The sequence below is a fragment of the Alnus glutinosa genome, chromosome 11 (genome assembly GCF_958979055.1).
Source record: "Alnus glutinosa chromosome 11, dhAlnGlut1.1, whole genome shotgun sequence".
Lineage (NCBI taxonomy): Eukaryota > Viridiplantae > Streptophyta > Magnoliopsida > Fagales > Betulaceae > Alnus > Alnus glutinosa.
The window spans coordinates 7593003-7607572 of NC_084896.1; the positions used below are offsets into that span (position 1 = coordinate 7593003).

General features: G+C 35.8%; 1 protein-coding gene across 9 annotated transcripts; it reads left to right on the top strand.

Annotated features, from left to right (window-relative positions):
* Positions 1 to 63: 63 nt before the first annotated feature.
* LOC133881691 (uncharacterized) lies at positions 64 to 8861 on the top strand. Of its 9 annotated transcripts, none has more exons than XR_009902573.1 (6): positions 78 to 217; positions 3862 to 3997; positions 4218 to 4412; positions 7844 to 7939; positions 8082 to 8244; positions 8437 to 8861. XR_009902573.1 is itself a non-coding variant. In XM_062320693.1 (4 exons), the coding sequence occupies exons 1-3, from the start codon at positions 193 to 195 to the stop codon at positions 3978 to 3980; spliced, it is 342 nt and encodes a 113-aa protein (XP_062176677.1). In that variant the 5' UTR covers positions 83 to 192; the 3' UTR covers positions 3981 to 3997; positions 7844 to 7966. The 9 variants fall into 9 exon arrangements, 1 of the variants encoding a protein (XP_062176677.1); XR_009902570.1 differs by having other exon boundaries at positions 7844 to 7897; XR_009902574.1 differs by lacking the exon at positions 4218 to 4412 and adding an exon at positions 2816 to 3013 and having other exon boundaries at positions 83 to 217; positions 3865 to 3997; positions 7844 to 7897.
* Positions 8862 to 14570: the final 5709 nt, after the last annotated feature.

A 14570-nucleotide genomic window follows, 5' to 3' on the forward strand; every position in this document is an offset into this window, starting at 1 on the left:
AAGAGTTCGGGGTCGATTTATCGGACCGGAAAGCGTTCGTTAGGGACGAAATCGGGATTTTTATGGAAGCCCTCACGGCAGAGCCCGATGAAGAAGGAGGAGGAGGATAAGAGGTTGGTGGGGAATCAGAGTATGTGAAGCAAGAGGTGGAGTAAAACGACGTCGTAGAAGAGGAAGAAGAAGAGGAGAGTGATGGGAAAGGTAGAAAGGAAGGAGGGTGAGTTTTTCTCTGTAGTACACTATATTGCCATTTTCTCTATTTGTTGTTTGGTTGCCGGGAAATTGGGGTTTAAAGTAAAGAACGAAGTTTTTACTTTTGTGTATGAAAAATCTGAACTAAGTCAGTTTGAGCTTTTTATTTGGGAGGGTTTAGGTGAATAATATTTGTCATTTCTATCCTTACAGTACTTTTAGGTTGCAATTGGATGCTAAGGATTTGGGAGTAGGGATTTAAATTTCAGATCTTTTTAGATATCAAATTACTTGAATTAGCTAAGAGTGATGCATTTTTTTTTATACGATTAGGTGGAAGGTGGTATTTTTCAAATTCATTCTCTAAAGATTTGTTGGATCAAGAGTTTCTTCTTCTTTCATTTTATTGCCCTTTTTCCTTTTATATTTAAACATTTATGTATGTTTTTGAATCGAAGCAATTTTTATGAGAGAGACTATGAATCGAGTTCATTCCTTCTAAATACCCAAGACAATTGCACGCAGCCTTAATGAGTTTTAGATGAATTGTGAATGGCATTGTACTTCTTATATTGCATTTGACTACCTTATTTTGAATTTTATTCGGAATTTAAAATATTTTTCATGCCGTATCTATTGATTCGTGCATGATTGTATGGGTACTGCTTGGAATTTGAGAATAAGAAGAGAACCTTTTCTTGCTTTTGGGATTTATGTTTCTTTTTTCAATTTGCTGCGTTGCATGTAAAAATTAAATTATAGATTTTGTTTTGTTATTGGAGGTCTTGGATTTTTTGGAGAACTTTCATGATAATCAAGTATTTTAGTTGTAGAATATGAATTCTTGTATTAATTTTAGATGAATCATGGTGATAGAGTTTGTTTCATTTGAATTTTTTCACACTGAAATTATTGTTTTTATACAAGATTGCATGATTATCGTGCCAACGTGAGTTGGTATTTTTCCACATTATGCTTGAGTACATGTTGCTATCTTGTTAGTTCACTGGGATTTTGCTATTTCTTTTTCCCAGTTCAATCTATTTTGCACAAAGTTTTAACTAGTATATGCTTATTGAACTTCACTTAAACATTTGTTTGGACATAGTGACCGTGAACGAGAAATAATGAAAATTCCATCAATTTAAATGGGTCTTCAGTATTTCCCAACCCCACCCACTTTTAGTATGTGGCTTTATTTGGCTTCACTCCCCATCAATTAAAAAATATTTCTGAATGTGTTTCCCAGAATGCTGTTGATATTAACCTTTCTAACATTTACATTCTAGTAGTCTCATTATGAAATTTGAGAAAGCTCCAAATTCCAAAATTTCTCGAGTACCTTATAGTACTCTGCATATATAGAGCAGTGAGGGAGAAATTGAAAGTCAAATTATGTCGAAGAAACATATAAAGAAATCAATTTGTAAACCATTCTGATGGGAAGTGATGGTTGTTTGCAATAAACTTTAATGCATATTTTGATATATGTTGTATTTTCTTGTATATTATTAAGGGTAAAAATAAGCCTATCTCTCTTCTTCTTTTTGGTCATTTTAGTGGCACCTCTCGGTTTTCAGTTTTTCTAATGACATCTCGTAGGTTACCTGATTGTTTTAATTCAGCATTTTCATCTCACTTCCGACTTGCATAACGTGATATCATGTGACTTAATTTTCTGCCAGAGATACCCCAGGGATTGTCCAGGGGGCATCATTGGTGAACAATGTCAGGGACAGGTTGAGAACTTGAGACCTTTCTATTGGTTACGCCCTCTAACTGTGGGTTCTTCCATATTTAGATATAGGGGTGGACCAAGATAGAGATCTCTACCTTTCTATTGGTAGATAGATATGTTGAAAATGGATATTGATCTGCTTTCAGGATCTATGTGCTGGAGAAATCCCCAAGTATCCATTTAGAAAAAGAGATTAATAGATAGGGCAGAGCCAGCGGAAGGAAGGGCATAGCCTGCCCCTGCTATCTTTTGAAAGCAAGAAGTGCAAAACTTGACTTTGAGAAGGAAGTGCCTTATATTATAATATAAATAAAGGAGCCTTTGGTTCATTTCACCCAATTATAAAACCTTTTAAACTTTAAGTATTTGAAAGACATTTGTGTCCGATTATTATACGATGAATCTGTTGATATGTTGCAATTGATAACCTCACTACTGTAGAGTGTTTATTTTCTAGACATGCAAAGAGATTGAAATGGTAAAAGATATAACTTGGCAGAACTTTATTTTAGGTCAATTGCCCCCCGTTGTTTTCTTTTCTTTTCTTTTTTCTTGAGGCAGTTGTGGTGAGTTGTTCATTCCCTCTTGTGCATGTCTTTGGACTGTTATGAACCTCGGTATTTGGTAGCTAATAAAATAAAGATATAGCACTTCAAGGGGCTATCCCTCCACACATAAGCACACGGCTCTATGTTTAACACTTCAAAAGATACTTCTCTTCATTAGCTGATGTCTATAAATACAGGAAAGAACTAAACATAACTGCCAGTAGTGGTTTGCTGCCCACTAACCCATTACCGCCGCTTCTACTCATTAATCCATTAACTGACCCACTACACTACTGAATAACTGACCCACTACAATACTGGACTACTGGACGTACAGCCCCTATCACATTCCAGAACAACCTGGAACCATTTTTGGGAAATGAAAACAATACAACTAGACCCACGTTCTTCAACAGAATTACAATTAAACCTTCACAGCTGGTGCGCATCTCCTGGATGATTGAACTTCTCTGGGCAATTGAATGGAAGCCAAGTGGTCTTCATTGCATGAGTCTCCTTGAGCCCTGGTATCAAGGTCTGTTGTCTTGGTCTCTTATCTTGTTAAACACACGGCTTCCCTTCCAAACTATCTGATACTTCTTCATCTCAGGAACCTAGGCGCACATAACATGGACTTATCCATCTCGTGCTTGTCCTCAATTATATCGGTGTTGAGCTTACTCATAATAAGCATGTGTTTTGAGATCATTGTGTGATTAGATGCCTGCCCTAGGTAGTCTTGCTTGACCTTTTGGAATTTTAGATTGTAACTTTTGGGAGAATTTTGTACAATCCCCGTGCACCTGAGTTCTCTCCTTTTTTCTTGGTAAATGTATTACTTATAAACAAAGTATAGTCCATTTGTGATGCAACTTGTTAACTAATTGTTTCTGTTTTCTCAACTCAAAAGAAGAAGAAGAAAAATGCTGGTGAGTATGACTTTGGTATGTGCTTGTTTTGAAATAAGCCAAAGAATTAATTAAACCTCTCAATAAAAGATTAAGACTATTAAATTTTGTGATTATATTATGTCAGTAGTGTTTAGTAGAGTCGTTTCCTTTTTGACTTTTGGTGTCTGGTATAATGCTGATATGACTCGTATGAACTCTGCTCTTTTATATTTTTGTTTTCTGTTTTTTTTTTGGGGGGGGATTTTTTTTTTTTTTTTTTGAAGTATTTGGATTGCCGTAGGATGTGTATATTTTATGCAATTTCAACTTTCAACTACCACATATAGCCTTCGTCATTGAAACTCCGTTTTATTTTTCTAATGGTATTTTGGAGTGATCTTTGTCATTTACCTTTTAGTAGCATCATTCTGAGGATGCAAGGTCTAAGTGTTTGTGTGAAATAGTAACATGATTAAATTGATCAAACAATCAGAAGATGTGAAGCAAAGGGTAAGAGGTGAAGAGAGTGGCGGTTCTGTATCAGAAGGAGATGTCAGCATTGCAGAGGAAGAAGAGAATGAAGAAGAAAAAGAAGAGGAGAGTAGTGGATGAGGAAGCAAAAGAAGAGGGTGAGTTTTACTTTCATTATTTTTTCTTTTTCATGGTAGATTTTGGCTGTTGTTTTTGTCCTTGCCTTGAGGGGCATCTCTCTCTCTAGAGAAGTTTTTGCCTATCTTTAGATGGATCATGAATTTGAGCTGTAAATATGGCTACTTCATTTTATTGCATGCGTGGTTGATAGTAAGTTTCTAGTTCATATTTTCAAAATTGTTCTTGTTATTGCCACAGTTTACTTCGTAAACCTGATAGAGTGGGTACGCTGCCAGTATTTGGGATGCAAGGAGAACCTTCGTATTCTTGCAACTAAACAACTCTTAGTGATTTGTATTGCGTAGAAGGGGATAAAGCTGTCTTTCTTATGGCTGCACTGTCACATGTGATAGATGGAGATGGCCCACAAAATTAAACATCATCAGTTACGGGGTAAACTTGATGTTTTGTGTCACTGTTAATCAATCATGACCATGGCAATCAGGGGCGGTCCTACATGGAGGCTAGGGGGGCCCTGGCCCCCCCAAGCCCCAAAATTTTCCCCTAAAAAAAAAAAATTTCCCCAAAAAAATAAAAATTTTACCCCTTAATTTTTTTAATTTTTTTAGTTTTGCCCCCTCTATTTTTTTTCTTTTCAATTTGGCCCCTCCATTTTTACAAACCTAGGTCCGCCACTGATGGCAATTCATATGCTATGTTGAGAACTAAAGAAGTTGAATAGACTCCTAGTGGACACCTTTCGCTGCACATGCTATATTCTTGTGTTTAAAGAATTTACCGAAAGAGTTTAAGAATCATTCATACAGCAATTCACAATAAGCTAAAGAAATGTTTTAGAACACTAATAGCAATTTTGTTTTCAATATGTCGTGTATATAATGCATTTGCAACTCAGAGATTTATGCTTTTACAGCTTGCGTCCAAGAATAAAATGCATCTTTTAGCTTATATTAAAAAAAAAAAAAAAAAAAAAAAAAAAAAAAAGAAAAAGAAAGGGCAAATGCATCTTTTAGTATAGTTTTTTTTTTTTTTGATGAATAATGCATCTTTTAGTATAATTACGTTGACTTATTAATTATAAAATCCAAATACAACACTAATTGAAAGTAGAATGTGTGTTCCCTCTTCTACAGCTACTGGGGGAGATTTGAAGAACCATAAAAGAGCAGTCTTAAGGAAGTGAAAATTATTGAAAATTCGTCCAATATCAAAGTTGGAATAACATGGAAGCTTCAAAGAATATTGAAAACTGTTTTAGGACATTTCAGTTCTTTGATAACTTCTACATATGGATGTGGATATATAACGAGTTAAAGCTATCTTTTTGACACCAGACTAGACCTTTTTTAGTTATCCTGATAATGATATGGTTAATATGCTATTATTTTTAAATTTACAAGATATTGAGACTATATATTTGGCTTAATTATCTTTCTCTAGCAAGCCTTGTTCCTTCACCACCTTACTTGGAACTTCTGCTAGCATTTGGCTCCCCCATACACATGCTCATTTGAATCTTGTTACTTGTGGTTGTTATTCTGAAGAATCTGCACATAAAATTTAATAAATTTATTTTTGACATACCTCTTAACTTTAGGTACCTTGATTGAAAGGAGTAAGCACATATAATATGCACATCATATTTGTCGGACTGCTTATGATTTGAAAGCAAGGTTGTTAAAAATCATGTCGTTTCTATTATGTGAATGATATTATAAAATCCTTTCATGACTAGTATAGAGTGGGAGATATTTTTGTTTGGATATAGTTCGTAGAGGGCTTGCTGCTTTTGAGTTATACAAGCACGGAGGTTTTGTTTATATTTTTGCAGGATTTGATATGTTAACTCTCTTAGAAATGTGATGTATGGGTGTGTCTAGGGACAGATTTTTCTAGTTTCCAAATCTTAGGATATGGAGACAGTTGAAATATCTTATGTAGCCATGTAGGTACTTTTACTCATTTTGTAATAATTGCACAGCCCATAGTTAACTTAGAAAGCAAATGCAAGAACTTATTGTCAATCAGAAAATATGTTTGATGCTTTTCTCTTTGTTGGACTGTCCAGTCTTTAATGTATACAGATATGCTGCTATAAGTGTGTCAGAGACATATCCCATATGATACTCATGATGTGTGTCGGAAACATGTACTTCATGCTCATTGGAAAGGCTTCATGCTTATTGAAGTTTCATGCGGCATAGTCTGCAAGTATTATGTAGCTTTTACTGCCTGAGAAGTCCTTACAACTACTAATGCAAAATGCCTCAAGGAAAGGGACCTGGTCCACTCCTCAAACCTGGTTTCAATAAAACTTTTAAATGCCTTAATCCAATGTCTGGTATTCCACTTATTTCATGATGTCTATTTCAACAATGTTTAGTGACCAACATTTTGTTTACAAAGACATCTAACATGTTTCAAGATCTCTGGTATTCATGTGATCATGTATTTATTTTAACCCAATCAAAGTTATCACCTTGAAAGTTTCTTTTCTTAATTATGTTTTGTTCTCCAGCAGAATTTTGCATACTTTGTGAAATTGTGGATGCACCTAATATGAGTTGAATAAAGATCATGAATCAATAAACTATTGAGCTTCTCCTGTAAAGAAAATATGATATGGGGTGGGTGGTGCTCTCTTGGGCCGCTGTTGCCTTTGGGGTGGGGATGTAGAACATCAGAAAAGATTGGGATTCTTTCTCAAGCTTCACTAGACTTGTTGGGGGGGATGGAACTAAGATCAGCTTTTGGCATGATTTATGGTGTGTGGACACGACTCTTAAGGTAGCTTTTTCATCTTTATTTGGTATTGCTCGTTTAAAGGACGCCTCTGTTGCGGATAATTCAGAGTTTTTGGGCGGTCCAACCAGTGGAACGTTTCTCCTCCAAAAAAGGTTTGTTCAAAGTCAAGTCCTTTTTCTCATTGACTTGCTTTGGAGGTAGTCGCTTTCCCTGGAAAAGTGTTTGGTGCACTGAAGCTCCTTCAAGCGCTGCCTTTTTTATGTGGTCCGTGGCTCTTGGCAAGATCCTTACCTTGAACAATCTAAGGAAGCGGCATGTTATCGTAATAAATAGATGTTATGTGTAAGAAGACTAGGGAGTCTGTGGATTATCTCATTCTTCACTGCGACGTGGCTTCTGCTTTGTGGAGTACTCTCTTCAGTCGTTTCGAGTTGTCTTGGGTTATGCCCAGACGGGTTGTCGACTTCCTTGCTTGTTGGCGGTCCTTTCAAAGTCCAATGAGTACTGCAATGTGGAAAATGGTGCCTATCTGCCTATTTTGGTGGTTATAGAGGAAAATGAACAATAGGAGCTTTGACGATTTGAAAAGTACCTTGGAAGAGATTTTATCCTCATTTTACTTTGCATTGTACTTTTGGACTACGACTTATGTGCACCCTTTGTTGTTTAGTTTTGATGACTTTCTTATTCATTTTTCTCTTTCTAATTAGGTGTTTCCTTTGTATACTCCTAGTGTACTAAGGGTTCTCTTACGCTTTTTAATGAGATTGGTTTTTTACTTATTAAAAAAAAATGATATGTCTGGAGCAAAGAGAAAAATAGTGGAAGTATTTTCGTTACCTAAAGTGAATGTGGAATGTGCTTAGTCTCCAGGCACAAGAACATTTGCCGAGCGCCTTTAAGTAAGAGTCCAGTTTGGGTACTGGTCATGTTCCAAAGCATCCATGGATGTAGATAAAGGCTTGGTCTTTTTCATTAGGTTTAATTATGTATATTTTGTACCATCTATTAATGCTCTTACGGACTCATAATTTTAAATATCCTTTTTCTTGAAGCTTTAGCAAAAGGTTTCTAGTACTTGTTTGAATGGTTGAATGAATAGTTCTTCTGTAATTTAGGAGCTCCAGATGACTCTTCACAGAAAGAGAAGTGGTGCAAACATGGGCAAGAAGGTGAGCAAGTTACTTCAGGTCTTCATATTATCGGCTCACTGGGTGAGGAAAGTTGTTATGTACATATATAAGTATTCTGCAAAAGTTGGGTACTGGCATGGCCTACCTAAGTAAGAATACAGATAAAGAATTTGATGCATTTCCACGATATCTTTGTAACATTGTTTTAACTTTCACTGTTCAGATTCAGACGAGCTAAAGAAGAAAGGGAAGCGGTAGAAGAAAGGAGGTTCTTGTTCCACTTTCAGATGCTCTTGTGAAATTATTAGGTACCGGTGAAAATGCATTATCTCGGGCTGATGTTGTAAAGAGAATGTGGGATTACATAAAAACAGAATGATCTGCAGGTATGGTGTTGCTTCTTGATCAAACCCGTGCCATTTCCCAGTTCGACTGGTTGGTTATCTCTGATGCACCACATCAAGTTGTATGATACAGATGCATTTATTAATTTATCGATTCTATATTGTCATATTGTGAATTAGAAACTCAAGCCTGAACTGTTAATCTCACACACGGTTTTCTGCCTGTTTCTGAAGGACCCATCTAATAAGAGGTGTGAAGATAAAGCATAAAGAACCTTTTGAGGTGGACTCCTGCACTGGCTTCACTTTCAAAGCTTCCGACCCCGCATTTCAACTAGACAGAATAGGGAGTTATAAAATGTGAGCCCAAGACATAAGAGTTTGTTATGCATTTCCTATTTTAGACCCTTTTCTTCCTTCTTTTGGGGGGCTTTTCTCCAGTGCCAACTGATCAGTGGGGTTGTGGGGGAGAGCATCACCTAGAATTTATACAGGGACCATTAGAAGGTGGATAGATAAGAAGTAAACTCACACATTGAAAGCATGTTTAAGTGCATTGTCATCTTTTAGGGAACTCAAGGTCAAGGAGACCTTCATACTCTGTTTGATCCTTTTGCAACAGAATCTATTTATCTAAAATGTGACCAATTCATTATCAAGATTGCATGATTCATCCAATCGGGTTACTGCCTTGACTTCTCGTGTCATTTACTTTCACATCAACCGATGCGAAATGGGTATCGTTTTAACTGCTAAAACGAGAGGTTAATATTACATTGCACGCGGACGATCATGTCCAAATATTCCACTTAGAATCCTTGAGTGATAAATGCCCTTAACTGTGAGTCGACAGGAAAATTCATCATCAATCATGTGACAGCCAAGGCAATTAAAAAGTCGGTTAAAAGCAAAGCCAATTGCAAGCATTGAAATTCAAACAAGTCTTCCAGGTTGTTTCTTCATGATTGCAATAGTGGCACAAAGAAGAACAGTGTAAGGCACACCTTTTTTTTTTTTTTTTTTTTTTTTTTTTTTCCTCTCTTTAGGGGGAATGGGAAAAGTGGTTGGGAAATCGATCCAAGAACAGATGAGAGAAGAATTGTCAAAAGGAGAATCCTTTGGGCGTGGGATCCACCAATATATTCGAATTGTTGAAAGCACCGCCGTTCATATGCGGCGAAACGATTCCCCCAACATCTTTTTAACACGTCATGCCACGCGGCCCCCGACAGTGCCCACGTCTTTTTACCATCCCATGACAGACCTTTTCTTCTTGCTTCAACCTGCACTCATGGGCTGTTGCCCTCCCTATATATCTTTTTTTTTTTTAAAAAAAAAAAGAAAAAGAAAGAGGAGTATGAATTCAAGTCATGGGATATAAGAGATTTACGAGGAAATAGGAAAAAAAAAAAAAAGTCTTTTGATTCGGTCTATTAAATTGACATGCAAGGTCGGTCGGTCGGTCGTATATAAAAGTTTGAAAGAAAAGTATACTTGGTGTGTGCAGGATGTGATGATGAATCAAAGCTTGGCTTGCATTGGTGAAAGGGCAGTTGGAATTATTGTAACAATTGGTATTAGAAGTATTAATTATATTGTAGGTTAATAATTATCAATTAGGACCTTTTGTCGTTACTATCATCATCTTCATGCTTGCCATGCTTATAACTAAATATTAAACTGTTTTTTCAAAGATTAAGAAATTAATTAAAGGTTCCTTTAAAAAATGTTGAGTGATGGAAGTTTGATTTGTCTTTATTTCCAATTGAGATGCATGAGGGAATTCAGGATACAAGATAAGTTAGATAAGTGCTGAAAGGATATGTTTGACAAAATATTAATCAAATCAAATCAAATAAAAAAAAAATAGTGTGAAAAGCTAGTTGAAGATGCATAATTTAATTGAATGATGGGGGTGTACGTTGTAAGTTGTACATGTTCAATGCATCAAGCACATTGTTTTCCAAAGCAAAAAAGTATTTTTGAAAGTGAGTCCTTTTTGGGGTGTAAGAAATACTTATCATTGTACTGTAGGTGATGCGCATGAAGTAGGAAAAAGGAGGACATGCACCATGCTCATGATCATTAACATCAGCACATTTCCTATGCAATTGAATTCATAGAAAATAAATAAATAAATAATTCATAGTTACAATGTTGACAGGTCCGTAGACATCTCAGCAATTTTGTTGTCCGTATGAAATGTACGTGAGATAGGTAATTAATATGGTGTTTACATCGTCCGGTTCAACAAATTTACTCTTCATTTTAACTAAAAGGATTTGGCTAAGATGCTGTTAAAAAAAAAAAAAAAAACTTAACTACCTAGATTTAATTTAAGCTATCTGAATTCACTGTTCCATTTAAATATTCATTTTCGATGATTTCTTTATTCTTTCTTTGAGAGGAGAAAGATTAATAATTGTTATAGATTTTTTTAATACTTTTCTTTTCAGATTTGGTAAGTAAACAGTACTCGGTGAGTACCATAACAGCACACCAAATATTTCAGCATTTTGTTAGGCCCGATGTATATCATTTTGATCCCGTTTTAGCATCCTGGCTAGCTAGCTAGGTAGCTAATATAGCATTTTGAATTATTTTGACTAGGGGGATGAGAAGGGACTACAGTAATAACACTAGAGTGATAAATACTGAGCAAAAGAAAATATAGATGATGATGATTACACTTGGGAGAAAAATAGAAGTTGATGTGGACCATTTAAAAAAGAAAGAAAGAAGTGACTGAGGAGTCTAATTTGAAGTCTCTCTATCTCTATCTCTATCTCTTGCTCTCTCCAAGAGAGTTGAAAATTGTAGTAAGGGTGAAGATGAAAAGAAAAGAATAGAGGAAATGATGATGAATGGTGGCAGAGGTTTGGGTGGAATTCTTGCAAGAGCAACAATAATGCCACTCAACAACTCCCAAAAGTAGACAAAGACACCAAAACCCTAAATGACAAGAACAGCCTCACAAAGTTGCCAAAAACTCTAAAACTCTCTCAATTATGTCGATCCATTTTAATTATTTTAAAAGATTCCCAACTTATTTATATTGACAGGCCAAGAGAGAGAGAGAGAGAGAGAGAGAGAGAGAGAGAATGGGGACAAAGGATTCCCTCATGAGGAGGTCACACACAAATTAAGGCCATGAACATGAGCAATTGTGATCACGTGAAAGATGCTTTCATGGGGGTTGATAAGGATAGTGTATGTCTTCTTCCAAAGCCCTTTAAATAAGGTATCTTATTTGTTCCTTGGACTCAATCAATTTGTTTTGTAACGTTCTTCTAATTGATAGGGAATTGGCTTGTTCACTGAATCTTTTGCAAATTTTCTATATATGCGGACGATACTAAGTGTGAAGCTATTTTTTCGTAGTGGGTAACGTACCCCTATTATTGCTAATTAAGATTTCGACATCCCACGTCGCCTGGGCATAGGAACATGGATGTGCTTATATAAATATTCATACCCTTCTTGACACACACGCGTTTTAAAGTCGTGATGATCATGAATCTATCAGAACTCTGCAGTTAAGCGTACGTCCTTCTGTCCTTCTGCAAGAGTAGCACCGGGATGGGTGACCTCTTGAAAAGTCTAATTGGAGGGAGCCAAAAGCAAACAATATTGTGTCATTGAGGGTGAGTCGTTACAAAGCTTATATATATATATATATAGATGCTACCAATAAGTACTCTTACATATATATAAATAGACACTTGGAGCACGTTTGGGATGCAAATGGTCATTCTATTGAAAAAAAGGAACAGCTATTCTTATTCCTTCGTTTGTTGTAACATTGGAGTAGAACACAAAATTAATATGTATTTTTTTTTTGTTTGGTATAGTGCACTGGTGAATTGAATCACATTGTAACCAAATTTCATAGAACACCCTTATAATACAATTTTAATTTACATTTTGAATGACATTTTTCTTTATTTTTGAAACATAAACAATTATGTTGTAACTTTTTCTTTTCTTTTCTTTTCTTTATCTTTACCCAAGGTTATCTTGATTAAATCCTAGAGTCCACAGACCCAAAATGTTCTGATACCACCTATGGCAACCCTAGAGTTTATTAATGGTAATTACCCAGAGTGTCATTATAACGTCCCTGATCTTATTTAATGAGCAAGTGTAATGTCCCAAGAAATTAATTAACTAGGATTTGCTTCTAGTCCCATTTTACAAGGAATAAGATTTAGTGATCTCTACTCTTCAAAAAAAGCATACTAGCAGTAAAAATATAAAACATTCTATTAACATTAATAATTACAATTAGCGCATCTACGACGAGTCATCACATTAATTAAAATTACTATACACATCAAACTCTAAGACTCGAAAGATACTACTTTTTTCACTCTTAGCACTATTTAACATATAAAGTTAGAACCTTTTTACACCATAAGCATTCCAACTTTATGCACTTATCATTATCCTCTCACCAAAAGCTTTGTTTTATACCCATAACTTAGAGCTCATGGCTCGTCTTTAGCTTCATTTAGTTTGTTTATAACATAATCCATCATAAAGCTAGGGTTTTTTTTATTTTCACAGAAAGCTTAAACATTTCCTTGATTTTATACCCATAACTACCCATATTAGCACATACATGCACACTAACACACATCTGGTAAACTCTATGAAATGACAGCAGTCTTATGAATGAAAACTCAATATTGGGCTAAGAGTTTTAGCTCTTGGGTCGGTGGGTCCGTAATTTCCCAAAACTTCAAGAAAATATCTCCCTTGTCTTCCTCCCTCTTTTCTCCCTTCTCTCTCTCTCTCTCTCTCTCTCTCTCTCTCATGGATGTTTCTGGAGCCTCTGGAGCCTCTAGTTGACCAAATGATCGCTAAGGTTCCCTAAATGAGCCTTAAATAACCAACCCTACACTTCTACAAGTTTTGTACTTATTAAAATCGCATATTGTCTGTCACCAATCGATCACGTCTAGGATCAATTGATCACTAGGATTTTAACTTTAATCTGATGTGTCTTCGCTCCACACTAATCGATCATTTTCTTTTGGTGATTGATCACTAGGGTTTCTAGCGTTTTTCGCGCCACAGCGATCAATTAGTCACTTAGGTTTTAGGGTGATCGATCGCTAGGGTTTCTGAGTCTGACCAATCGATCCAGATCAAAACTTGCCTCAAGTGTTCTGTGGGCCCATTCTTCCTAATTTCCACGTCATTCTTTGTTCCTTATAATCTTTAAGACCTCGTTAAGGTTTTTTCTTAACCCTAATTTAAAACAAGGTATTACATATTATATGTTATGTAATGCACCGCCGAAAGAAGATTTTGCTTTCTTGTTGCTGTTGTTCTTGCTATAGCCGTATTTGTTGGTAGCTCTATCTCTGAGATCCTTAGGATCCTTCCTCTTGTCACTTCGTACATCAACGACTGATCCTCATCGTTATCGTCTTCCTCTTCCTTGCCATTGATTCTCTATGGGTTCCAGGCGTTGGCAGAGGAGGAGGGAGAGATGATCGATTGGGTCAAAGGTGGTGGTGCATGGACCATTGTCGCCCTCACTCCAAAGCGGTGGAACATGTAGGATAGGTGTAGGTGATTAGAGGTTGGGATTTAGGGATCGTAAAGGTTTGACTAGTGGTGATGGTGGTGATCATCATTGAGGAGAGAGAAGTTGTCACAAGAGGCCATTAGAGGACTCCTGTCACCCTCCTCTATTGGTTTCAGTGGCTCGGATGAATTGGATTTTGAAGGTGTTCTTGCAAGCAGGGCCAGAATTGAGAGACATGAGGAGAGATACGAGAGAGAGAGAGAGAGAGAGAAGAAAACAATAAGAAACTGAAAAATAATATTTAAATAAAATAGAAAGTAGAATAGAAAATATGTTAGAGTTTGTATTAAAAAAGTAGTAGTTAAAAGTAAAAATTTATATTTTTTTTTCAGAAGCTATTTTGACTACTACCGCCGAAGATGCACTTATAATTAAACCAAATGAAGAAGATGATGAGCCATGTTTGCATGTGTAAGTTTTTAATGGTATACTGATCTTGAAGGGCAGAGTTTTCCTCCAAACTGGGTTGGAGAAACTTCCTCAAATTCAGTGTACAAAAAGGACATGTGTCCCTTAAGCATGTAAAATGCACATGCTTTTTTTAACAGCAGGAACAAAGTTGGAATGAATTTTATTAAAAAAACATGTGCATCTCACATGTTATTAAAAAATTAGACACATCTCATTTTATTTTTTATTTTTTTTGATTGGAAGAACTTATTCCAACCCATTTTTTTTATTATTATAAAAAAATATATATATATTTTGTCCGATCTTGAAAATGATACAAATATACATTAGTAGAAAAGAATGTACCTCAAGTTAAGAAAAT